Consider the following 21,934-nt stretch of genomic DNA (forward strand, 5'->3'; position numbering starts at 1 on the left):
TTCCTCTTATGTTTATAAATTACTGCAGATATTTCACTGTAGCAATGCAAAGTTGAACAGTATAGTGTTTTTTTTCTCACATAGATTTCACCTAATATTTTGATTCTTCATTCTATCTGTTGGTCAGATTCTCCTCAGGGCGTTTCTCACACTTATTACCATGTGGTATTCTTACCTTTCCTCCGTATTTGACTCACTTCCTAACATCTCTTTGGGTAGTTTTGGGGCTTCTGACCCATCTTTTATGTATTGTCATATCTTCTTAACAAAGAATTAAGTGTTTTATCCCCATCAGACACACTATTGGCCTTTTTTACCTTCTTAATAAAGCTTGAGATCCTTTGACTAAAATTAATGGCCCATCCTGATCTCCTCATTCCATATTTCTGTCCATTTATAATGTGTCCTTACCCTCTTCCCATTGAATTGAGTGAGCATTCTACAAATCCTTGTTTAAATCTTTCCAAATCCTTTTTGCTCTGCAAGACATGTTCAGAAGTTCCTTCTTCCATGAAGTTATTCTTTACTCAAGTTACAATCAAAAGTGACTGTCCCTTTCTCACCTAGGCATAGCACCAAGTGTCTACCCCTTTTCATAGATTACTTTGTTCCTATCTTATTTATCCTACTTGACTGAGGTCTGCTGAGGTCCGGGTTGATGCTTTTTCATACACACTGGATCCCTTACTTAATCCAAAGCATTTTTTAAAAAACATCCCATCCCTGTAACTTAATATAGAGGTGCTACATGAACAACTAACAGGTTTAAGTCATATTGTATACATCTTCTTTAGAAAATAACATACTGTTGCACTAATTTTCCTTGACTAAACATGTAGTTACCCCAGATAGGGAACAAACTATAGAGCAAAGAAATGATTCCACCAAACTTCAAATTTGCAAACCAATGAGTTTATTGAGCATACTTATAGAGCATTATTGAGAGTACACTTTAAAGAGTGAGGGTTATTCCAAACAGCTGCATCACCACAAAGTTTCCTCTCATCATGAATGATGACCTCATGGAACTCCATAATTATATATATATATATATATATATATATATATATCATCTCCCAAGACCATGTGCAAGTTGGAGCAAGAGAGAGTAATGGTTGAAATCCAAGAGGAGTGCCTTGTGACTGTAGATACCTTCCTACTATGGAGTATCAGTAGCTCCAATAGCATTACTATTGAGCAATCTACTTCAAAATAATTTTGAAATTACACCCAGTAGAAAAGTGTCATATTACAAGTACAAGTTAAGAAAAACCATAAAACTTACTTTCCCAAAATGCTATAAACAGGGGGAAAAGGAATGAGAGAAAGGAACTTGAGGCATATCCACTCTGTTTTTTTTTCCTCACTCATTTTTGTGTCTCTAACTGTTTCTAGTTCAGGGTGCTAAATACAGACACTTAAGCAAAGCTCAACTGAATAAAACTAATAGGCTAGAAGTTCCTACTACACTAACGGGTTTTAGATGGACTAGCGTATTATATAGGCTGATCATTACGGCAGATAACCATGTAAAGGGCCCATATATCCCTCCCACAGCACTTGTGAAATCCTCAGGAAAGTTGTCACATCTCTGAAAGCATCATAGTTACAATAATTCTAAAAATGTAGTCATGTGACAAGTATCATGACCATCACCTGGGAACCTGTTGTTGATGCTCAGGTCTCTCTTCAAACATGAATCATAAGCTCTGGGGTGGTGTTATGAGTGCACATATGAATCCAGAGAGCACCTCCTGAGATTTCTAGTGTCTTTTGTGTAGAATACTGAATCTGTCCAGGAACATATAGATAATGATAGTAATAGAGGCAGTTTATTAAGAAAGATAAAAAGATATTCCTGATATCTGTAGAAGAGGACTAATGATCTGGAAAGAGACAGACATTCAAAAGCACTGTACCATTTGAATTCTGATCATCCATAGGTTATTTGCATAGCACCAACTTTCCCCTGTGTAATATCATGAACTTTTCTGTATTTGATCTTTTTGGTATGTGAGGCCAGGTGAAAAAGGATTTTTCTTCCAACTTAATTTATCTGTTATTCTTGATGCCTATCTCCAAATCTCTACTCTTCTTCTACAGTTAGAATTATCTATCCATGGGTTAATATACCCTCTGGGTACTTATGATGTCAAGTTTAGAGGAATTGAACTAGAGTACCACACCTGGACTCCTCAATACATATGGCACCAATGTGAAATTGGCATTTAGGAGGACAAGGTGTTCCTTCCAGAATGCTCTCAGTCATTAATGGAAAATATGATCACTTGACATGAATAAGAATTCATTTGACTTTTAAGAATAATTAAACAAGATATGACATCCAGTATCCTGCAAAAGTAATTGTCCACACACAAATAATAATAATAATAATAATAACTAAGAGGAAAATCAATCAAGAGATAAAGGAACTACTTACATCAGGGAATTAAGTAAATGCATTTTGTGAAACATTTCACTGATGTCAAAAGATGGGTGAAGTAGAAGTTTAAATTTTTTAAAAACCTTCCTACTGGTGCTGAATAGAGTATTAACACTTATGTGAATCAGGATATAGGCAAATCTTCAAAGACTCAAGAATAGCTATTGTTTTCATGTTTGATGAATTGTCAACTGGCTAGCACATGACCTCTGGTAATGACCACAGGGTACATGAAGATATACTGAAGTCACTATGTGTGTTTTAAGGTCTTTGAGATCATCAGGGCTACATGGACAATACAAATGACTGAATTAGAGATCATTATGATTGACTTCATATGTGTTTGCTTCATTCCCCAGTTCATATAATCTGGGCAAGTTTTCTCTGCCCAACTAAAACACCACAGAGACTTCTTGCTCCCCAGTTGATGGGGAGACAGAACTGGTTCTTTCCAGTTTCTCACCAGGAAGGAATGGAATATATTTCCCCAGGTAGATTGTCACGTGTCGGTGGAAAAAAAGCCGAAGGTGTTTCCGGAACCTCTCACCAACAAAGGCATAGATGATTGGGTTGATACAGCAGTGGGTGTAGGCAATCACCTCAGTCACCTGCCTGGCCAGGTCCAGGTGTTTGCTCTGTTGACAGCTGTTCTCCAAAAATGTGCTGTGAAAAGCAGAGAGAAGAAGAACCAGGTTGTACGGGGTCCAAAAAATAAAAAAGACTATCATGACAACAAAAATAAGCCGGATGGCCTTGTGCTTTTTTTTATTGGGGCATTTCAGCAGAGTTTTAATGATTCCTGAGTAGCAGATAACCATAATGAGGAGAGGGAGAGCTAGACCAAAGATATTCATTCTCAGAGCATGGAAACGCTTCCAGCTGTCTTCTTCACCTTCTGGGTAATGAGGACCGCAGAAATGCTCTTCAATGTTGTCTTGGGACTCATAGAAGATAAATTCAGGGAATGCGGCCAGCCCTGCCAGAGCCCAGGTGATGATGCTGGTGATGGTAGCAAAAGTCACAGTCCGGGTTCTAAGGGCAAACACAGCATGGACAATGGCCAGGTACCTATCAATTGTCAGTAGGATGATGAAAAAGATCTCACTGTACAAGGCAAGGTAATAAAACCCAGAGATCACTTTACACATGTGATGGCCAAAACCCCATTCATTCCACATAACATAGTGAATCCAGAATGGAACGGTGAAGAGAAAGAGCAGGTCAGAAATTGCCAAGTTGAGCAGGTAGATATTAGCCATAATTTGGAGCTTCCTGTACTTTATGAGGATCAGCACAACCACCATGTTGCCCAGGAGGCCAATGATGAATACCAGGGAGTACAGTGGAGGTAGGAGCCATGACCCCAGCTCTTTGATGCTGACTTTTTCACAGGGCGTTGCCCACTCATATTCATAGGTTGTGGTCTCAACGCTTTCAGCCATGTTCTTGCTTTCATTTATGTGGAATGCCATTCACTGGTCTCTGTAATAGAAAAAAATGTAAAAAATAACTGTGTGAAACATACCAGTTGATTATTCAATGAAGAAACTCATGTTAAAACTTGTTTAGTATGTATTTTAAAAGATATATCTGAAATGCTCTGAGTAAGTATCAAGAGGAGAAATTCTGCAGTTCCCAAAGTCATCATGATTCATGATAGAAAAGGAAACAGAGATACTGTGGCTGGTGGTAAAGAATGGGAATACTAATTTCTGAAAGTAATTGAAGAAGGAGATTCAAAGTTTTGAACTAAGGAATGAAAAGAATATTAATGATATGACCCATTCATACATGTAATTATTATTACTACTAAATATTTTAACACATATTAGAATTTTTATTTTAAATATTATGACTTTCAAAATCACTATCTTCATATAAATTATAAAATGTTTATGGTATTACTAATGATAACCACTTTTCTTGGGTCCTTTGATTAACATGCCCAAAACACTTAATGGGGAAACTGATGCTTACTGAAACAGTTGTTATTTATCTGAAATTTTCTAATGAGAAAGTATAAAAGTTTGATAGAGTTTTAGTTTCTATCCATATTACATAATATATATTACATATGCAATCCTCTTGTCAGTAATTTAATATAGTCATTTTAAATTTAGCTATTGATGATTTAGCTATTCTTATTATGGTTATTTGAGTATTGAAATAAGTATAATTTTAAGCAGCATTTTCCTCAGTGGCTCTCTTTTCTCTGTCTCCTGGTGGTATTAAGGTAAGCAATGACATTCCAAGTTCTTCCCCTTCACTAAAGAGATGGCTAGCTCGTGAGTATAGGAAAGGGATTGTCTAAAACAACTTATCTCCATCCGTCGCCAGACGAAGATCCTATGGTGATAGTCAAGGTAGTCATCAGTCTGACTATGGGACAAGGCCAGTTCAGGCACCTTCTCCTCCACTGTCCAGGGTCATCCTTGTGGACTCCTGGGAACCCCTCCAGAGCCAAGCCTCTTGCCAACCCTAAAATGTCTCCCTTAATTAAGATATCTTCTTCCCTGCTCCCATACCCGCCCTTCCTTCATATCAACCATCCCACTCCCCCAAGCTCTCCCCTATCTTCCCTTTTCCCTTCTCTCTCCCCCTCTTCCTTTCCCCACCCTACCCCCACCCCAGGCTCCCAACTTTTTCTTGTCTGCTTCCAATTTCCAGGAGGATCTATATATATTTTCCTTTGGATTCACTTTATTACTTAGCTTCTCTGGGATAACGAACTATAGGCTCAATGTCCTTTGTTTATGGCTAGAATCCACTAATGAGTGAATACATACCATATTCATATTTTGGGGTCTGAGTTATCTCACTCAGAATAATGTTTTCTATTTCCATCTATTTGCATGCAAAATTTAAGATGTCAATTTTTTTTTTAACCGCTAAGTAGTACTCTAATGTGTAGATGTGCCACACTTTCTACAGAGACCCACATCAGAGCACAGGACTGAGCTCCCAAAGTCCAAGGGGATGTTCCCAGCTAGGTCCTTGGGCAGCAGAGGAGAGAGTGCCTGAACTGTCCTTCTCCCATAGCCACACTGATGAATATCTTGCATATCACCATAGAACCTTCATCTGGCGATGGATGGAGAAAGAGACAGAGACCCACACTGAGTCCAGAGACTCAGAGCACTGGACTGAGCTCCCAAGGTCCTGTTGACGAGCAGAAGGAGGGAGAACATGAGCAAGGAAGTCAGGACCACGAGGGGTGTGTCCACCCACTGAGACAGTATGCCTGAGCTAATGGGAGTTCACTAAATCCAGTTGACTGGGACTGAACGAGCATGGGATCAAACTGGACCATCTAAATGTGGCTGATAATGGGGGCAGACTGAGAACAATGGGGGCAGACTGAGAAGCCAATGATAATGGCACTGGGATTTGTCTCTACTGCATTTACTGACTTTTTGGGACCCTAGACTATTTGGATGCACACCTTCCTAGACCTGGATGTAGGGGGGAGGGCCTTGGACTTCCCAAAGGGCAGGGTACCCTGCCCTCTTTTAGGACTGGAGGGGGAGGGGGAGAGCTGGAGGGAAGTGGGAGGAGGGGAGGAAGTGGAAATTTTGAATGATATTATTTATAAAGTAATAAAAAATTATTAAAAATAAAAAAACTAAAAAAGTTTTTTTAAGACCAGGAGCTGGAGGACCAGTGCTTGCCTTCCTATAGACTCCAGCAGAAAAGAAAAAAAAAAGCAGACAAGCAGAAATCTCATGAATGACAATAAATCCATGCTGCGTTTACTCCCAAAGAGTCCCACTAACCTTCTCCTGGCTAAGAGGAAGGAAAAACTGTGAAGGCATGAATAAGTTGGGATGGTCACCTAACTTACTTCTCTGAGGATGGTTTGGACGGTTGTCTTCCAATAAACCTGCTTGCTAGGTGAACAATGATATGGCCCCAGATTTACTGATAACTAATGGGTCTCACACTGGGAAACAAAAACTCTCACTAGGAAAGGCCTCTTCCTTATTTAAGTATTACCTGGAAACCGCCGCAAAATCAACTTGCTTTTTTATTTTTCCCTGTCCAATCATATCTGCGTCGAAAGCCTCAAAGATGGGTTCTTTTAGTTGAGAAGTGACAATATCTGAACAAAGTAAGTTTGGAATATCTCCAGACACCAGGGACACAACGAGAAATTCTAGGGCCTACAAATTACAATCTTTTGAAGACACTGCTTAGTTTTTTGAACCCATGGTTTTGTCATAAGTTCTTTTAAATTATTTTTTAGAGCAAACTATTATCTTAAAATTAATTTATGTAATTTTTGTACTTTGCAAAGAAATATTCTCATCTAAAATATATTCTCTCTCTCGTGCATTAATTTTTGTATTTTCTTATTTATTGATTCTTCTCTGAATTGTTTTCTTTCCCTAATTTTAAGTTTTGAAGTAATGCTTTAATAGACAAAATTAACTCTCAATAAAAGAACATATTTCATAACCATTAAAAACTGCTTTTCCATTAAAGTCACATTTTTTAATTTTTGCATGTGGAAATGCTTATATTAAGATGAATTTTAAGTTTTTAATAATCCCAATTTATAATAAAGGTACAGGAAGAAAGTAATTTTAAATTGTGTGCCATATATCAATAATTTATAAACATCCATATTTATTAATAGACACATATATATATGTTCTTTTGGTAGAATTTATAATTCATATTTAGGAATGATGACTTTGTATCTTAACTTACTTAAAAATAACTCATGTTTCATAACTTTTTATCTTAAATTACATGAAAACTACATTTAAAAACCTTTACATTTAAATTTATCTAGTTTATTTATTTTTAACAACTATTTTAGACTTTTCATGTAAATAAAGTATGCAAATATAGCCAGTACTTTAACTTATTTCTTCAGCAAAGGAGAACTCCAAAAGTTGATATACTTGATATATGGAAAATAATACACATTTTAAGTTAAATATCTAATAGGTAAATTCATTCAATCCAGACTGTCCTATTAGCCTAGGCAAAATATATGCTAATAATTTAAGAATATCTTTAGTTTTTTTCTTACCTGCAAATTTATTGTTCAAATGTATTTTTTTATTTAAGTCACATGAATTATAAAGTGTTTGAGCTCATTTGCCAGCTTTAGTTTATGTGCACATCACTCACCTACGTCTGCCACATAAACAACATGAAGTGTAAACATGCCTCAGGTGTAACAATCATGTGCACATGCATATGAAAATTCACAAGATACATTTTTATTTTTCATACAAACTTATGTGTTATCATTTTATGTATGTGTGTGCACTTTCATGAGTTTATGTGTACTGTTTATGTACAAGAACCTGAGGAGGTCAGAAAAGGACATGAGGTTCCCAGGAACTACAGTTACAGGTAGTGGTGACCTGCCACAAGGATGCTGGAAACCAAACACAGATCTTCTGCAAGAGCAACAAGCACTATTAAATGCTGAGCCATATCTCCAGTCACATAAAATATGCTGGAACCTCAAAGATTTTAAGGATTTTAATGGATTTATCATCTGTCAGTTCTTTTGACTATTTATCTGATTATTTGCTCCATAGATCTAAGCAAATCTTTAATTGTGTTCTTCTAAAGGTCTGGTTTTCAGCTGAAACAAAGTATAAAATGTATCTCACAAGTTGAGCTTACAATCTAAGGATAATTTTTAAATGCCTACTCTAAAATAACAATTAAAACATAGTACAGAAACTATATAAACTACTCACCTAGAGATCTACTTCATTATCAAATACTGTGGATTTCAACGTGATTGTTATATTTTTTTAAAAAATAAGCTTGTAATTTGTTTGCTTACTTATGTAGTTCTGGAGACTGAATCCAAGACATTCAGTTTTAGGCAAATACCAAGACACAGAGCTACATCCTTAGCCTTATGCTAGGCTTCTACAGGACTGGCAACACAATAGGCTTCTTTGCACAGCATCTCTGTCCATACTGGCAGTACACTGTGCTATGGTGTTGTAAAAGCTATGGAATCACTAAATGAAAGGAATTTTTGGGTCCCTCATGATCCTATGGGACCACAGTTGTACATTCTGTCATCACCGATTAAAAAAAAAATCAACGTGCCAGGCATGACTACATAGTGTGTGAGGTTTTAAAAAATATTTTGATTATTTGCTTATTTTATTGGTATTTTGCCTGCATGTATGTCTGTGTGAGATTGACAGATCCCCTGGAACTGGAGTTACAGACAGTTGTGAACTGCTATATGGTTGCCAGGAATTGAACCCAGGTCCTCTAGAAAAGCAGCTGATGCTGTCAAGTGCTGAGCCACCTCTCTAGCCCCGACTACATAGTTTCTTAAAGATCCTTGAAAACCATCCACTCCAAACAAACTTATCTTCCTCCAAGAAAAGAGTAACTCTTCCGTCCCTCTTATTTCTTAAAAACAAGATGTAAACCATCCATGTGGAAAGAATATTATATACCTAAAGACTTTTTAATATTTTTGTATTCAAGAATGTAATGTTAAGGAGCGCTACACAAATTTTTGAGCTCTGTGATCATTTAAAAAAGTGTGATCAGTTAGAGATAAAATTTTGTTCCCATACAGATAGATGTTTGTATATATCTACAAACATGCTGCGTGTCATATTAAGAATTAGAATCATAAGAACTATATGCAGTAGTGAGTTTCCTCATTTTTCTGGAAATTAAAGTTACTAAGGGTCAAGAATTTTTGTTCAGTGTTGGGAATGGAATTCAGGGCATAGAACATGATAAGAACTCTACCACTGAGCTATATCCTTTGCCGAGATGAAGAATTATAGTTCATATTTCTAACTAAAACTTCAAAAAAGTAATGGAAACAGGTTTGTACATGTGTCAGGAAGATAAGTTACATTGTGGGTAAGGTAAATGGTGCAGTTTGAGGATGTGGAGAAAATGAACCATTTTGTTCTGTCTTGGGGATTATTTTGAAAATTATTTCAAAATAATGAGTAAAGAAGAATAAAAACTATAAATGGGTGTGGGGAGGGAATGGGAGAGTGAGAAAGAGACAAGATGAAGACACCTGCCAAGGACTTTTACCAACCTCATTCCTTAAAGATTAAAGTTGGCCATTGTCTTTTAATAGCAGGGGTTTTAAATATAGCTGATAGCTTTGATACAGACTGATGTTATTTAGGTGAACAAGATGGTTGTAAAGAATTTATTCTTATAGGAAAAAGATATCTGTGCTGCCAAAGTAATGAGATCAGTATGACCAAACATTGCCAGTATATTTTGCTTGCTAAGCCCAGGTGTTTCTAGTAAGCATACTAAGAAACACTCTATGTGCCATGCACATTATAATTGACAGCACAATTATATTGCCTTGTGCAATTATATTGTACAAGATATTGTCTTCTGTTACTTTAATTCAACATGCTGATCTCTTGTGGTTTAAAATGTTTTAAAATATAATTTTTAGTGGTGTCAACATAGTGGGTAAATATTCATGATTAATTAATCAAAATCTCTTTTTCTTTTTTTTTGTTTGTTTGTTTTTGTTTTTCTCAAGACAGGGTTTTGTAACTTTGGAGCCTGTCCTGGAACTAGCTCTATTGCTGAAAGAAGTTGTTTCCAGTTTGCCCTTTTATAAACAATACAGCAACAAACATCTCTGTTTTAAAACTTATTTTCCTAAGCTATATATCCGAGGCACATTTTCAAACTCTAATATTAATGTTTCCAAAACTCTTGATGTATTTTGCCAAATTGCTTCCAGGAAACATAGCAATTATAAATTCATAGCAGTGTAGATGGTGGTTCCAGTTTTAAAAAGCATCTACTAACATGGAAAAGAACTAAAATAAATTACTGAGCCAACTAAGTAGATATAGAGTTGCTTAGTGTTGTAGTTACCATTTCATTAATTACTGAGGGATTTTTAAACTGTAATTATTAATAACTATATTTCCTTTTTCTGTGCATTGACTGTTCTTAATATATTCTACTGAGCATATTTTCTCCTTTCTTATTGAGTCATAGAGTACCCACATTTCTTATGCCAGGAGAAATTACTCAGTGACAGGTTTCAGTGTAACCATTATCATCTTCTGAAAGGGGTGAGATGATCCGCTAGCCCAGTGGTTCTCAACCTTGCTATTTGCTGTCACCCTTTAATACACTCCCTCATGTTGAGACTCTAACCATAAGATTATTTTGTTGCTACTTCATAACTGTAATTTTCTACTATTATGAACATAAATATCTTTAAATATCTACAACTACTGTTGTAATATAAATATGTGATACACAATTCCCAAAGGGGTCGCGACCTACAGGTTGAGAACCACTGCTCTAGTCCCACTCTACTTGTGTACTGAAAGTCATTACCCTCTCTCAAAGCACTCACCAAAGCCATTTAACTTCTAACCTCAGCCAAATTAGGGTTTTTCAGAAGGTTAAATGAGATTGTTTTTTGTCTCTATCCTCTTACAAACATCTACAAACAACAGCCAGTCAACCTGATCCACACAGCAAGAAGACACTGAGGCAATCATCAACCAGTCCATCTAGCAGCCTGACTTAGAGTGAATTTTCAATGAAAACTTTAACTATGAATTTAAATATAAAATTACTTTCTATGCACACAAATACATGAATATATTACATGCTAATACACATGCATGCACACAATAGATTACATTCTTATGATGATCTTATAAGTCAGTATCAATAAACACCAACTACTAGGTGTAACACTTTGGGAATGAGGCCATTCTCCATGGTTTATAATTTATAAAAAGTACAGGCTGGTAACAAAGAATGTAGCATGAGTGGTCAGAAAGTTCATGTTCAGATGAACACGACGGATAAGGATGTCATAGTATAGGTGGGAGATTGAAGGATAGGAAAGGAGGAAGCAAGAAGAAAATGGAAATATATTACAAAATCATTTTTCACTCTACCTCACATTACCTTTAAACTACTTTACACCACCCACCTTCTTGAAAGCAAGAGAACTTCTGGAACCCATTTCTTCCACCTACCTGGACTAATACATTCGTTTTTCCTTCTAGAGCTCTGACAACCTACATGAAAACATCTTCTAATGAAACGGTTATTGAATTTCAGTATTTCTTGTTCAGAAGAGAACAAAGAGCAGAAGCGATACCTGATGATTTTTGCTAAGCCTTTTATGAGTCCAGTAGCAGCTTAGGTCTCACTGATGATAAAACGGAGATAACGTTCGATCACATACACCAGTCAGGTAGTAAACAACACAGCTTCCTGTTTTAAACAGGCTAGCTTCTCAGGTTTTGCAAGTTTTCAGAAAGATATCAACTTGTTACAGTTCTTCCCTTTTGTTATTTACTACGCATACTCAGTTCTCAGTCGAGTTATCTGGGGATGGATACTGCTGACATTCAGCAGCTATCCTGCAGGCTCTTTACCCATTTGGCATTGCTCATTTTTGATGTGAGGTGGGGGTGACAACTTCCCATTAATTATTGCGTTGACCCATGGTCAGGCTGGCAGAAAAATGATATGGGAATTTCCCCTTAAGGAAAAGATGAGAACAGCAAATTTGCCCAACTGAAGATGGTGAACACAAGCACATCAGCAAAGGTTTCGACAATTCATGAAGACAGGAGCTTACATTTCAGCTGTGGTTGCATAGTTGCATGATCTCAGGGCAATCACTGAGTCAGCCTCGCTGGACCCTAGTTTTCTCCTCTACAATTGCAACAGACATTTCTTTCCTAAAACTGCCATGAAGTCAATTAAGAAAAACCTGGGTAGTTTCTATGTAAAGTGCAGAGTTCAACCAATGTAAAGTTTAGGTTGAATTCCACTCTGACATAGTTTCCCAGGACTGGGAATATATCTTCCCTATGTTTTGACATCCCTAGGGACCTAGTGTGATGCTAGACACTAGACACACTCATCTAATATTGATGGAAATAGTTCCAACTGTATGGTACAATTTCTGATACTGACTGATTGGACAGGTCAATGATTCGCCAAGGGATTATTAGATATGCATAAGGGGAGGGTAAAGAAGGATGAACAAAGAGGAAGAAAGAGACTAGAAATAAGAGAAGAAATTAATTTTTACTATAAGGTACCTATTGAGTTGTTGGGTGTTTTAGACTTTTCTTATCTGTGTGATAAAATACCTGATAGAAACCTCTTAAGAGATGAAGGATTTCTCCTGTCTCATAGCGGAGAAGGCATGGCAGAATTTACATTACCAATCAGGAGACAAAGCTGGACCTGGAGCGAGAGGGAGATGTGACCTTCCAGATCTACCCCTCGCCATCCACTGGTGCCACCTAGTCCCAAAAGGCTCCACAACCTCCTAAATCAGCACCACTAACTAAAGACCAAGTGCTCAGGGAAATAAGCCTGTGAGGGACATTTCAGATTTAAACCATAACTCGGGTACCAACATCTAATAAAATACCAAGAGTATACAAGTAGTATCAAATAATAGCTAGACAGATATTTAACTATTTGTGATAGTTTCTTTTAACATAAACTTTCCAGAAACTAGAATCACAGAGTAGGGTGCATCAGTTGAAAAAAGTGTTCTTATTTCCTTAATTGGTGTGGAAAGACCAACCCGAAGTGTGCTGAAACCTCCTTGTAGCAGCTCAGATATGTTAAAAGACCATGGAAGAAACCATATCATTTGCCTTTGTTTTTTTGGCTTTCCTTTCTTCCTGCTGAAGTAATTTACCCTGTTGCTGCTGCTCATATGACGACCAGTTTTTCCAGGCTTCCCTCATGGACCAAGGTCCAGTGGCTCTCCAGGAACCTTCCAGGTTTTGGTGCCAGAGTGAGACTTGTGGACTGAGCAGCTAACGGGTTGATGACCTCTCCAGCATTGAGACAGCACTGTTGAACTACTCTAACCGCTGTGGATTCTTTCACTGATATCAGAATCAGCATCCCCAGGCTTCCATTGTTGACTAAGGACCAACAGCTCTCCAGGACCTGCTTAAAGCCTCACAGACTGAGAAGCTACAAGGTTCAAAGCACTCTCAGTTGGGACAACTGTTACTATCTTAACATAGGCTGATTCAATCCTAAGAGTCTGCTTCTCTAAAGAACTCTGACTAATAATACACTGTTTTCATCTGTAGTGTATTTGATACAGCTTATTCACACTGGCTAAATGACTTTCCCTTTGTGACTACTTCAATGTAAAGCACAATTCTCATCTCTAAGGGACTTGTCTATAATTTATTCTGCAGACAAATATGAGTGACCATGGCACAGGTTCGTGGGTTCAGATCTTCATAAATAACGTGTTTCCAGAGAGCAAATGATTTAATGAGGCTTTTATAGTTAGAGAACAAAATTAAGTCACAAGTGGAATATATTGATGGGAATGTCACAGAGGCAGCTTAGAGTAAAGTGGGGAAAACTCCACTATAGGTCTCAGGTGTTTATAGGCTGGTGGATCTAGTGATCTGTTAATAAAGTCCAAAATGTTTCTCACCCGATAGTCACAAGAATATTATGTCAGACACAGAGATGGGCAGTTAATTAATATTAAAGGTACTAAAGATGTGTCAAGGTGATATGACTCTAGATCTGGAACATTCTAACTCTCTACAATTATGAAATTCTAATCAATCAGTCTTGTAGAAAGAACCTTTAACATAAGTATGGCTTCTTTTCTGGGAACTTCAGTTTATAGCAATAAGAGCTTATACTTTATTACTGGATGACTGGACTCAGAACCCAACATCTTTGTGTGTGTGTGTGTGTGTGTGTGTGTGTGTGTGTGTGTGGTGTGTACGCACACATGATGTAGGGGGTGATTATGCACGTGTGTGTATATGTATGAAGGGCAGAGACTGATGCCGCATGTCTTCTTCAATTGCTCTCCACCTCACTTTTTCCGACAGGGCTTTTGCTGGGCCTGGAGTTCACATGTTTGACTAGATTGACTGTCCAGTGAGCTCAAGGGCTCTGCCTATTTCTTCCTCCTTGATGCTGGGGTTATAGGTTTATGCCACCATGCTTGGCTTTTTATGTTAGTGATGAAGATCCAAACTCAGGTCTTTGCATTTACATGACAAACACTTTTCCAGCTGAGCCATCTCACCAGCTGCTGTGGGAATTCCTTCAGCCAATAGCCTTCAAGATACTGGCCCACTTTGGGCATGGTCACATGTACTATAACTGCAGATGCCAAGGGTGCGTGGACCTCTTGGCTGCTGGATTCAGTTCCAGTTACCAGAACACACAGAGGACTGTGGGTTGTTACTCTTTTTGTGAGTTTATCCCCCAAGTAAATAAACCTTTGCTATACTCCATTCTGGGATATTGTGGAACTCTTTTGTATGCCAACACCCAGCCTCTCAGTCTCTCACTCCACCACTGAATAATGGCATGGACTTAGAACTATGAAACCTCTTTGTTAGAATGAAATGTATGTTTTGTAGCCATGATTTATATTTCTCATTATTCATGAGAAATAAATGAGTTGGTACTATATGCTAACCTGTGTGTATCAAGTGACTCATGCCATATGTTTAAATACTAGTATAATGTACTATATTCTGAATGAACGTATGGAATACCAAATGCAAGCTCTGAGGAATTCAGACAACATGCCCATCTGGGCCAATAGAATGAAAAGTTTTCACAGCAAAGCAAGGGCCTCTAACACACATAGAACTTCATGTAGTAGAAAGAGGGAGAGTTTCCAGAAAAGGGTTAATAGATTCCCAGTCAGGAGCTAATAGCATTTATTCTTGTATAAGGTAATCATGCAAATTACATTAGGGGACAGGTAAACATGGGTCCTGGGACAGGTACTCAAAAATCAAACACAATGTATTCATATGTCTATCTGTCTATACATCATTAATCTATCCACTCATTTGTAAGATGTGTATTCAGAAGCTCTATCTATCCAACAAATTCAGAACCACCAGAAGGTCTGTTCTGTGGCAGATGGAATTATGTGGTACAACAGTTACTACTTCACTCCTCACACTTCAGAGAAGGTTTTATCCCTAGATTCAGTGAGACGTAAACAAATGGTTGATGATGTCTCAAAATAGCCCTGCCAGAAGTAGAAGGCCTTGAGATGGGGTACAGAGAGATAAAATTGAACATCGACCTTAACTGGATTATAAAGAGCTAAAGCAAATGCAATACCTTCATAGTGACTGGGAAGCTACTTGTTTGGTTGTGTCACCCCAGTCCCAGGCATACCCCCAAAGAGCCTGGAATGTTTGAGTGGAAGTTCCATCCCAAGCCCCCTCCCCTGAGAGTTGCCTCAGTCCAGACTCCACCTCTGAGAAAATCCACCAGAGAATGACCCAATGTCCCCAGAGATGCTTAAGACCATTCCCACAGGGAATTTAAATTGTTATCCCAGAGAACAAACACGTAGTTTTCTAGTCTTTCTTCCCCATCTCCTCTCTTGGGGGATGGAGGGCGACCCATAAGCACTGGTATACAGTAAACCTGTTGGTTTGTTTTTTCTAATTTGGTTTGATTTGGTCTGATTTGGATTATTGCATCAGTGGAGAGGCTTATTGGGTTGTTGCAGAAACTTTTCACTACTACAGGTTTTGAGAAACATAATTTCCATGTTACTTTAGTCACTTGATACACACAGGTTGGCCTATAGTCCCAACTCATTTATTTCTCATGAATAGCGAGAAATATGAATTATGGCTGCAAAGCACACAGGTATCATTCTAACAAAGAGAGCTGAAGCACACAGAGGTTTCATAGTTCTGAGTGCATGCGATTCTTGAGTGAGAGGCTGGGGAGATGACTCAGCTGGCATCTTATCTAGATCTGTGTAGAGAATTTTCAAAGCATTTCTGCAGATGTTTTATGACTACAAAACCATACCAACTTTTGTCATACTGAGGTTATTATCTGCCCATGGGTGCCTCCATGGACCGCACTATAGTGTACACAAACATTTCTTCCTAGAACTGTGCAAAACACCAAAAGGAGAAGTAAAGTCTGGTATTCTAACTGCAAGTAAGGGAACCCACTACCATACATCACTAAATAGTGAGGACGAAATTCAGACTGCTTTCTCACTGTTGATGTGACAAGATGTGACAGGCTTAAGACTAGTCAAACTAGACATGTGTGTTCACCTCAGCCTCACCAAAGTCCCAGCATGAGATACTCAGTGCAGTGGAAATTGGAGTTGAAACGAAACACAGGGCAGAGACTTAACAAGGAACTCCAGCTACCAAATGACCACTCTGCAGAGAAGAAACTAAGAAAGTGAAATCATCAAACTGTAGTATCTCCTAGGAAGTTGTGAAGATTTTAGAAATATTGGGAGATTTCTGTAGAGACACTACTGAACAAGATTTTTGAAAGGTAATTTTAAAAACTGCTTTAAAAAGTGTCTCCACTTAGATTTCTAGACCCTGTAGAAAAACAAAGGGAGAAAAGGGAAGCATTTTCTGGCCCTTGAAAACAAAGTTGTTTTTAATACCCCTACTTCCCAACAGTTCTTCAGTTAGCCATGTTTCAATGTTTTTATTTTTTTATTTGTACCCATTTTGGTGTATAAATCAATAAATGTGATGACAACTTCATAGTCCCTTGCAACACTGCTATAATTAAATATAGCACTCCCAGTCCTCTGTGCTCTTGGATTCCGCCATCCTCACTGGAGCTCTCATGCCAGGTTAGCAAGAGTGCAAACTGGTGGAACTGATTTAAAAATAAGGCAGGTCCCTTCCTTCCCAGCCCACTTTTTTTTTTTTTTTTAGTTTTAAATGGTCTTTACTTTTTTTTTTTCATTTGTTTTTAATTGATTCTTAGTTTCTTCTCCCTGGCTCTTCCCAGACTTTTACCACCTTTCTCTTTCTTTAGAAAACAAGCAAACAGGCAAACAAAACAGATTTTTTTTAAAATTAAAAACACAAGAAACACACATGGACAACAAAACCCATAAAAACATGAGATTGGAAGCAATAATACATAGACAAAAGACCAATAAAACTAAAAATGCCCAAACAAAGCAATATGAAATTTTTTAAAAAATCTACAAAAATACCATTGAATTCATTTTGTGTTGGCCATCTTCTGATGAATTCTGACTCTGCCCTAAAATGTGACTAATATACTTAGTGAAAGTTCTTTGGATAACACTAGGTTTTCCTTTGCAAACAGGTGTCAATTGCAGATAACTTCTTGGTTAGGGTTGGGAGACTGTGTCTACATTTCCTTCTCAGTGGTAGAACCCCAATCTGGCTTGAACCTGTGAAGTCCTGAGGATACTACCACAGACTATAAGCTAATATCTGCATCAATCCTGTTGTGTGAAAGACATTGTTTCCTTGGAGTCATCTACCCCCTCTGGCTCTTAAAATCTTTCCCTTTCCTCTCCCAAATAGCTCCCTGGGCCCTGAGGAAAGGGGTTTGATGAAGAAATTCCATTTAGGGCTAAATATTTTAAGATCTTTCCGTGCATTGCCTAGTTGGATCTTTTCCTTAGTTCTTATCTACTGTAAGAAGCAGAGTCTCTGATGGCTGAGTGAGGCACTGATCTATGGGTACAGCAGAATGTCATTAGTCGTTTTATTGCTATGTTCCTTAGGCAGAACAATACTTTGTTTTACCTTAGGTAGGCCTATGGCATATCCAGTCTAAGGCTTATTGCCACCTGAGCAGTATCAGGTATGGGTTCCATCTCATGAAATGTGCCTTAAATCCAATCAGAGAGAGGTTAATTACTCACATAATGTCTATGCCACCATTGCACCAGTATAACGAGAGATTTTTAAAATGTAATATCTTGAGGCAGGAAAATAGTTCAGTAAGTAAAGTGCCTGCTGCAAAACACAAGGACCTGTATTTAATCCCCTGAACCCACATAAAAAGTCACACATGGCAGCATACACTTATAATCCAAGTGCTAGCGATGTAGAGAAAGGAGGATCCCTGAGATTTGGTGAGTCAGCCAGCATAGCAAAATTGGTAAGCTTCAGGTCAATGAGAAATCTGGTCTCAAAGAAAGTGCACAGTGTTACTGATGATTACACCCAAGGTTGTCCTTTAGCCTCTACATGCATGCACACATGCCATAAAAAATAATAAACATACACAGGAGTGAAAACAATAAAAAATACATTACGTAAATGTGTGAAAGTGTTAAAATGAAACTCATTATGTGTAATTAACACATATGTCTTAGTTACTGCTCTAATGCTGTGAAGAAACACCATGACCAAGGCAGTTTATAAAAGAAAAACGGGAGCTTGCTAATCCTTCTCAAGTAGTGAGTGCTATCCCTGATGTCTAAGCATTCAAATATATAGGCCTATGGGCGCGCTTTCTTATGCAAGATCTCTTTCTCTATCTCTTTCTTTCTTATTTTCTCTCTTCTGTCCTTTCTTTCCTTCCTTTCATTCTTCTTTTAATTTTTTGTGATTTCTTTTCAAACTGGGTCTCTTTACAAATGCTAGGCTATCCTTGAGCTCCTGATCCTCTTTTATTTTTATTTAAGATTTTTATTTTAGAAATAAAAATAGAGGAAGAATGGAATCAGCAGTAATCCAGGAGTAGACCTACTGCACGTATCGCATATAAAACAAGGAAAATTCAAATAAAACCCGGTTGTTAAGCACAGTAAAGGCAATGGTTGACCATCAGCTGAAAGATTAAGTCTCTGAGAAAGTGGAAGTTGGGGTTAGTTTGTATGAGGATAAGCATCTACACATGGTTCTTGATGAAAATGTGTCAATGCTGGAGCCAGAATGTAATTCTGAGTAGTAGGTCATAGCCCTGGGAGATCTTGCGTCAGTCCCACAGATGACAAGAAGTCTCTACATCTTTGAGAATGTAGCGTCTCCAATGATTAAGCCAAGGATCCATTCTCATGTTTACTCATTTAAAATACAAACATTACCTTCAAAGCCGGCACCAAATCAAATAGTTGTGTCCTCCATCCAAGAACCACAATATTGTCTAAGATGGTCTTTCTAAAAGTGTATGCCACGGACCCATAGAAGAGGAGATTCGTTTATATACTGTTGAGGGAGATTAACCTTGTGGAGATACATGATGCACCTAAAGTTCTTAAGGAGGCTTGTAGTGATAAACCTGTTTAAAACTTGGAGGGAAAATACATTCATCTCAAACAGCTTCTAACACCCCTCAAGACCAGGCTCCCTAGGAGCCCTTGAGTGGTAATGGTTTGGTAATTAGTTGGATAGTTCCCATAGCCCATACAAATTGCTTTGGTCTTATAACTTCACTTGGTTAGAAATCTCCCTAGAAGTTCCTGGGTTAATAGCAAAGATCTTGCTGATTCTATCAGGATGAGGGAAATGTGATCCAGAGACTCAGAGTAACTGTCATGGAAAAAGAAGGACTGTTTCTCTTTTCTGTGTTGTTTTATTATAGTCAGGTGGTGTCTGCCATCCTTCAGCTAAAGATAGCACCAAACACAAAGGGAAGTAGAACCCAACATTTTTGAAACTGAGAGTGGTTTGTACTCTCTATGCTCTTTCTAAACTGGGCAAAGTATTTGGGGCATTTATTTTGGAGTTGTATGCTTAAGCTTAGATCACAAGGAAAAGTGACGAAAATGGGAAATCCTGAACAAAATCTTTCTACTCTCCAACCTTCCAATTGTCTGTGTCACTTTACACTAAAGCAGAAACATCTCTGGAGAAAAAGAAATCCCAAATCACAACACCATAAAAGGCAGATTACATTTATAGGGGAATATAAAGAGAAAGCAAACCTTTACATCGGTTCTAGTGGTGTATACATGTACCTGCAGCATTCATGATGGGTTTGAGGCTAACCTAGGCTATATTGAGACCCTGTCTCTAAACACCCTTCAGAACTATGGAAAAGTCAGAACTCTCTTGCAGGAGAACCCAGTCCAAGCTGCAAACTTGAGCATGTGAAAGGAAATAATTGCTAAGGCAGCAGGAAGAGAAATAGAGGAGAGAGAAGTACAGAGCTTCCTTTGCTTACATCCGTTTCTGTCACACAGCCCCACAGTGGGGTGTCTTGTTCCACTTGAGACAGAAATGTTAGACTCCAGTTAAGATTTCTGCTTATTATCATATCCCCAAGATAAACAGTGGAAACTTTATGCAGATACTCATGCTTCCCCAAGTGATCGAATATATTTCTGTGTTACCCCCCGTGCAAAGCTCTTCAGTCTCTATGAAGCCTGAACAACAACATTAAGTCTAAAACAAACAAACAAGAAACCCAAAACTTTCCCACAGTAGGCCACTCTGAAAGGAAGACTAAGAATGCGGAAGTTACGCTATTATTTAGGGAAGCTGTGAACTGCTTATGAGCTTATGCTTTAGTGATAGCCTTATACCTGTGCCTCCCAATACCATAGCATGGAGGGGACACTCAGTAGTACTGTTTGGACAGACAGTATTCATCAAATAAGTTACATGTTAAAAGCTGGATCTACAATACAACGTTTAGAGGTAGGGCTTTATAAGGAGGTAGAGAGATGATTAGATCATGGGGGCACTGACATAATCAATGGTTTAATCTATTAATAGGAGGATCACAGCGTAGGGAGTTCAGGGAGTTCATTTCATTTGGAGTGATGTTTTGCACCCACCCCCAAGACTAGGAGCTTCAGAAACACATCAGAGCTTCTGCTCTGAGCAAATAGTGCATGGATTTTAAAAGGTACTAAGGTGACTTCTTTGAAAAGACAAAAGAAAAGAGCCACTGTGAAAGCTGATGGATAGGGGTATCAGTTTTGAACCCCAGGGGTGTTAATGGATTCAAGCTAAGGAACTACACAGTGACCAGAATAATGAGGGCCTGAAGAAGGGGCAAATTTACTACTGTTTTATAAGATATGCTATTCAGTAAGCCTGTGAGGTAAGTGCATTTGTTTTTTACAACTTATCAGAAGAGGAACTGAGGCAAGCTGTTAAGTAATAAGCCAGCAATGACACACCAAGAAAGGACTGGGGCTCAACTTGAAACAGTTCTAACTATCAGCTTTTAACTGCCATATCTGCCCCCTCAATGCAGCATGTGCCAGGTGGAGGGTTGAATATGCAAGTGGCATGTGGTTGTGTATGAGAGAGTGTTCTCCCAGATTTCCAGTGTTCCAAGACCAAGTCCCAGATAACTGCTTTTAAGTCAGAGCATCTTGTCTTAATTCTGCACTTGTCTTTTTAAAAATAAAATTTTCATGTGGTGACTATTATAACAAAGTCCTCTTCAGAGGAGTATGAGCATTGGCAATTCTCTCCTGCATTCTCTCATCTTTCTGTTGATTTCTGGTTGCTTTGGTCTCTGGATTACTGGGATTCTAGCTAAAATATGGAGCCTGCTATGTTATTTTTAAAGTTATTAAAATACAATGAATGCATACTAAATCATATCATTTAATCTCTATGATTCAAAAAGTCTTGACAGCTTCTCTTAGTTTAAGTTTCTACTGCTCTAACAAAATTCTTTGACCAAAAGCAACTTGGGGACAGAAAGGTTTATTTCATCAGGGCAAAAATGTAAGGCAGGATCTAATTCAAA

General features: G+C 38.0%; 1 protein-coding gene across 3 annotated transcripts; it reads right to left on the minus strand.

The window, feature by feature from the left end:
• Nucleotides 1-890: 890 nt before the first annotated feature.
• LOC125393405 (putative C-C chemokine receptor type 3) lies at nucleotides 891-11,855 on the minus strand. 3 transcript variants are annotated; one of them, XM_048423873.3, is made up of 2 exons: nucleotides 11,568-11,855; nucleotides 891-3,925 (listed from the first exon to the last, which is right to left on the minus strand). In XM_048423873.3, the coding sequence occupies exon 2, from the start codon at nucleotides 3,913-3,915 to the stop codon at nucleotides 2,836-2,838; it is 1,080 nt and encodes a 359-aa protein (XP_048279830.1). In that variant the 5' UTR covers nucleotides 3,916-3,925; nucleotides 11,568-11,855; the 3' UTR covers nucleotides 891-2,835. The 3 variants fall into 3 exon arrangements, with proteins under 3 accessions (XP_048279830.1, XP_048279831.1, XP_048279832.1); XM_048423874.3 differs by having other exon boundaries at nucleotides 11,443-11,582; XM_048423875.3 differs by lacking the exon at nucleotides 11,568-11,855 and adding an exon at nucleotides 11,397-11,541.
• Nucleotides 11,856-21,934: the final 10,079 nt, after the last annotated feature.

This window comes from Myodes glareolus, chromosome 4, assembly GCF_982192425.1.
Source record: "Myodes glareolus chromosome 4, mMyoGla1.1, whole genome shotgun sequence".
In the NCBI taxonomy this organism is placed as follows: Eukaryota; Metazoa; Chordata; class Mammalia; order Rodentia; family Cricetidae; genus Myodes; species Myodes glareolus.

Bases quoted from the DNA above. Each gene is read 5' to 3' on its own strand.
- LOC125393405 (XM_048423873.3), bottom strand. From the start codon at position 3,915: ATGGCATTCCACATAAATGAAAGCAAGAACATGGCTGAAAGCGTTGAG.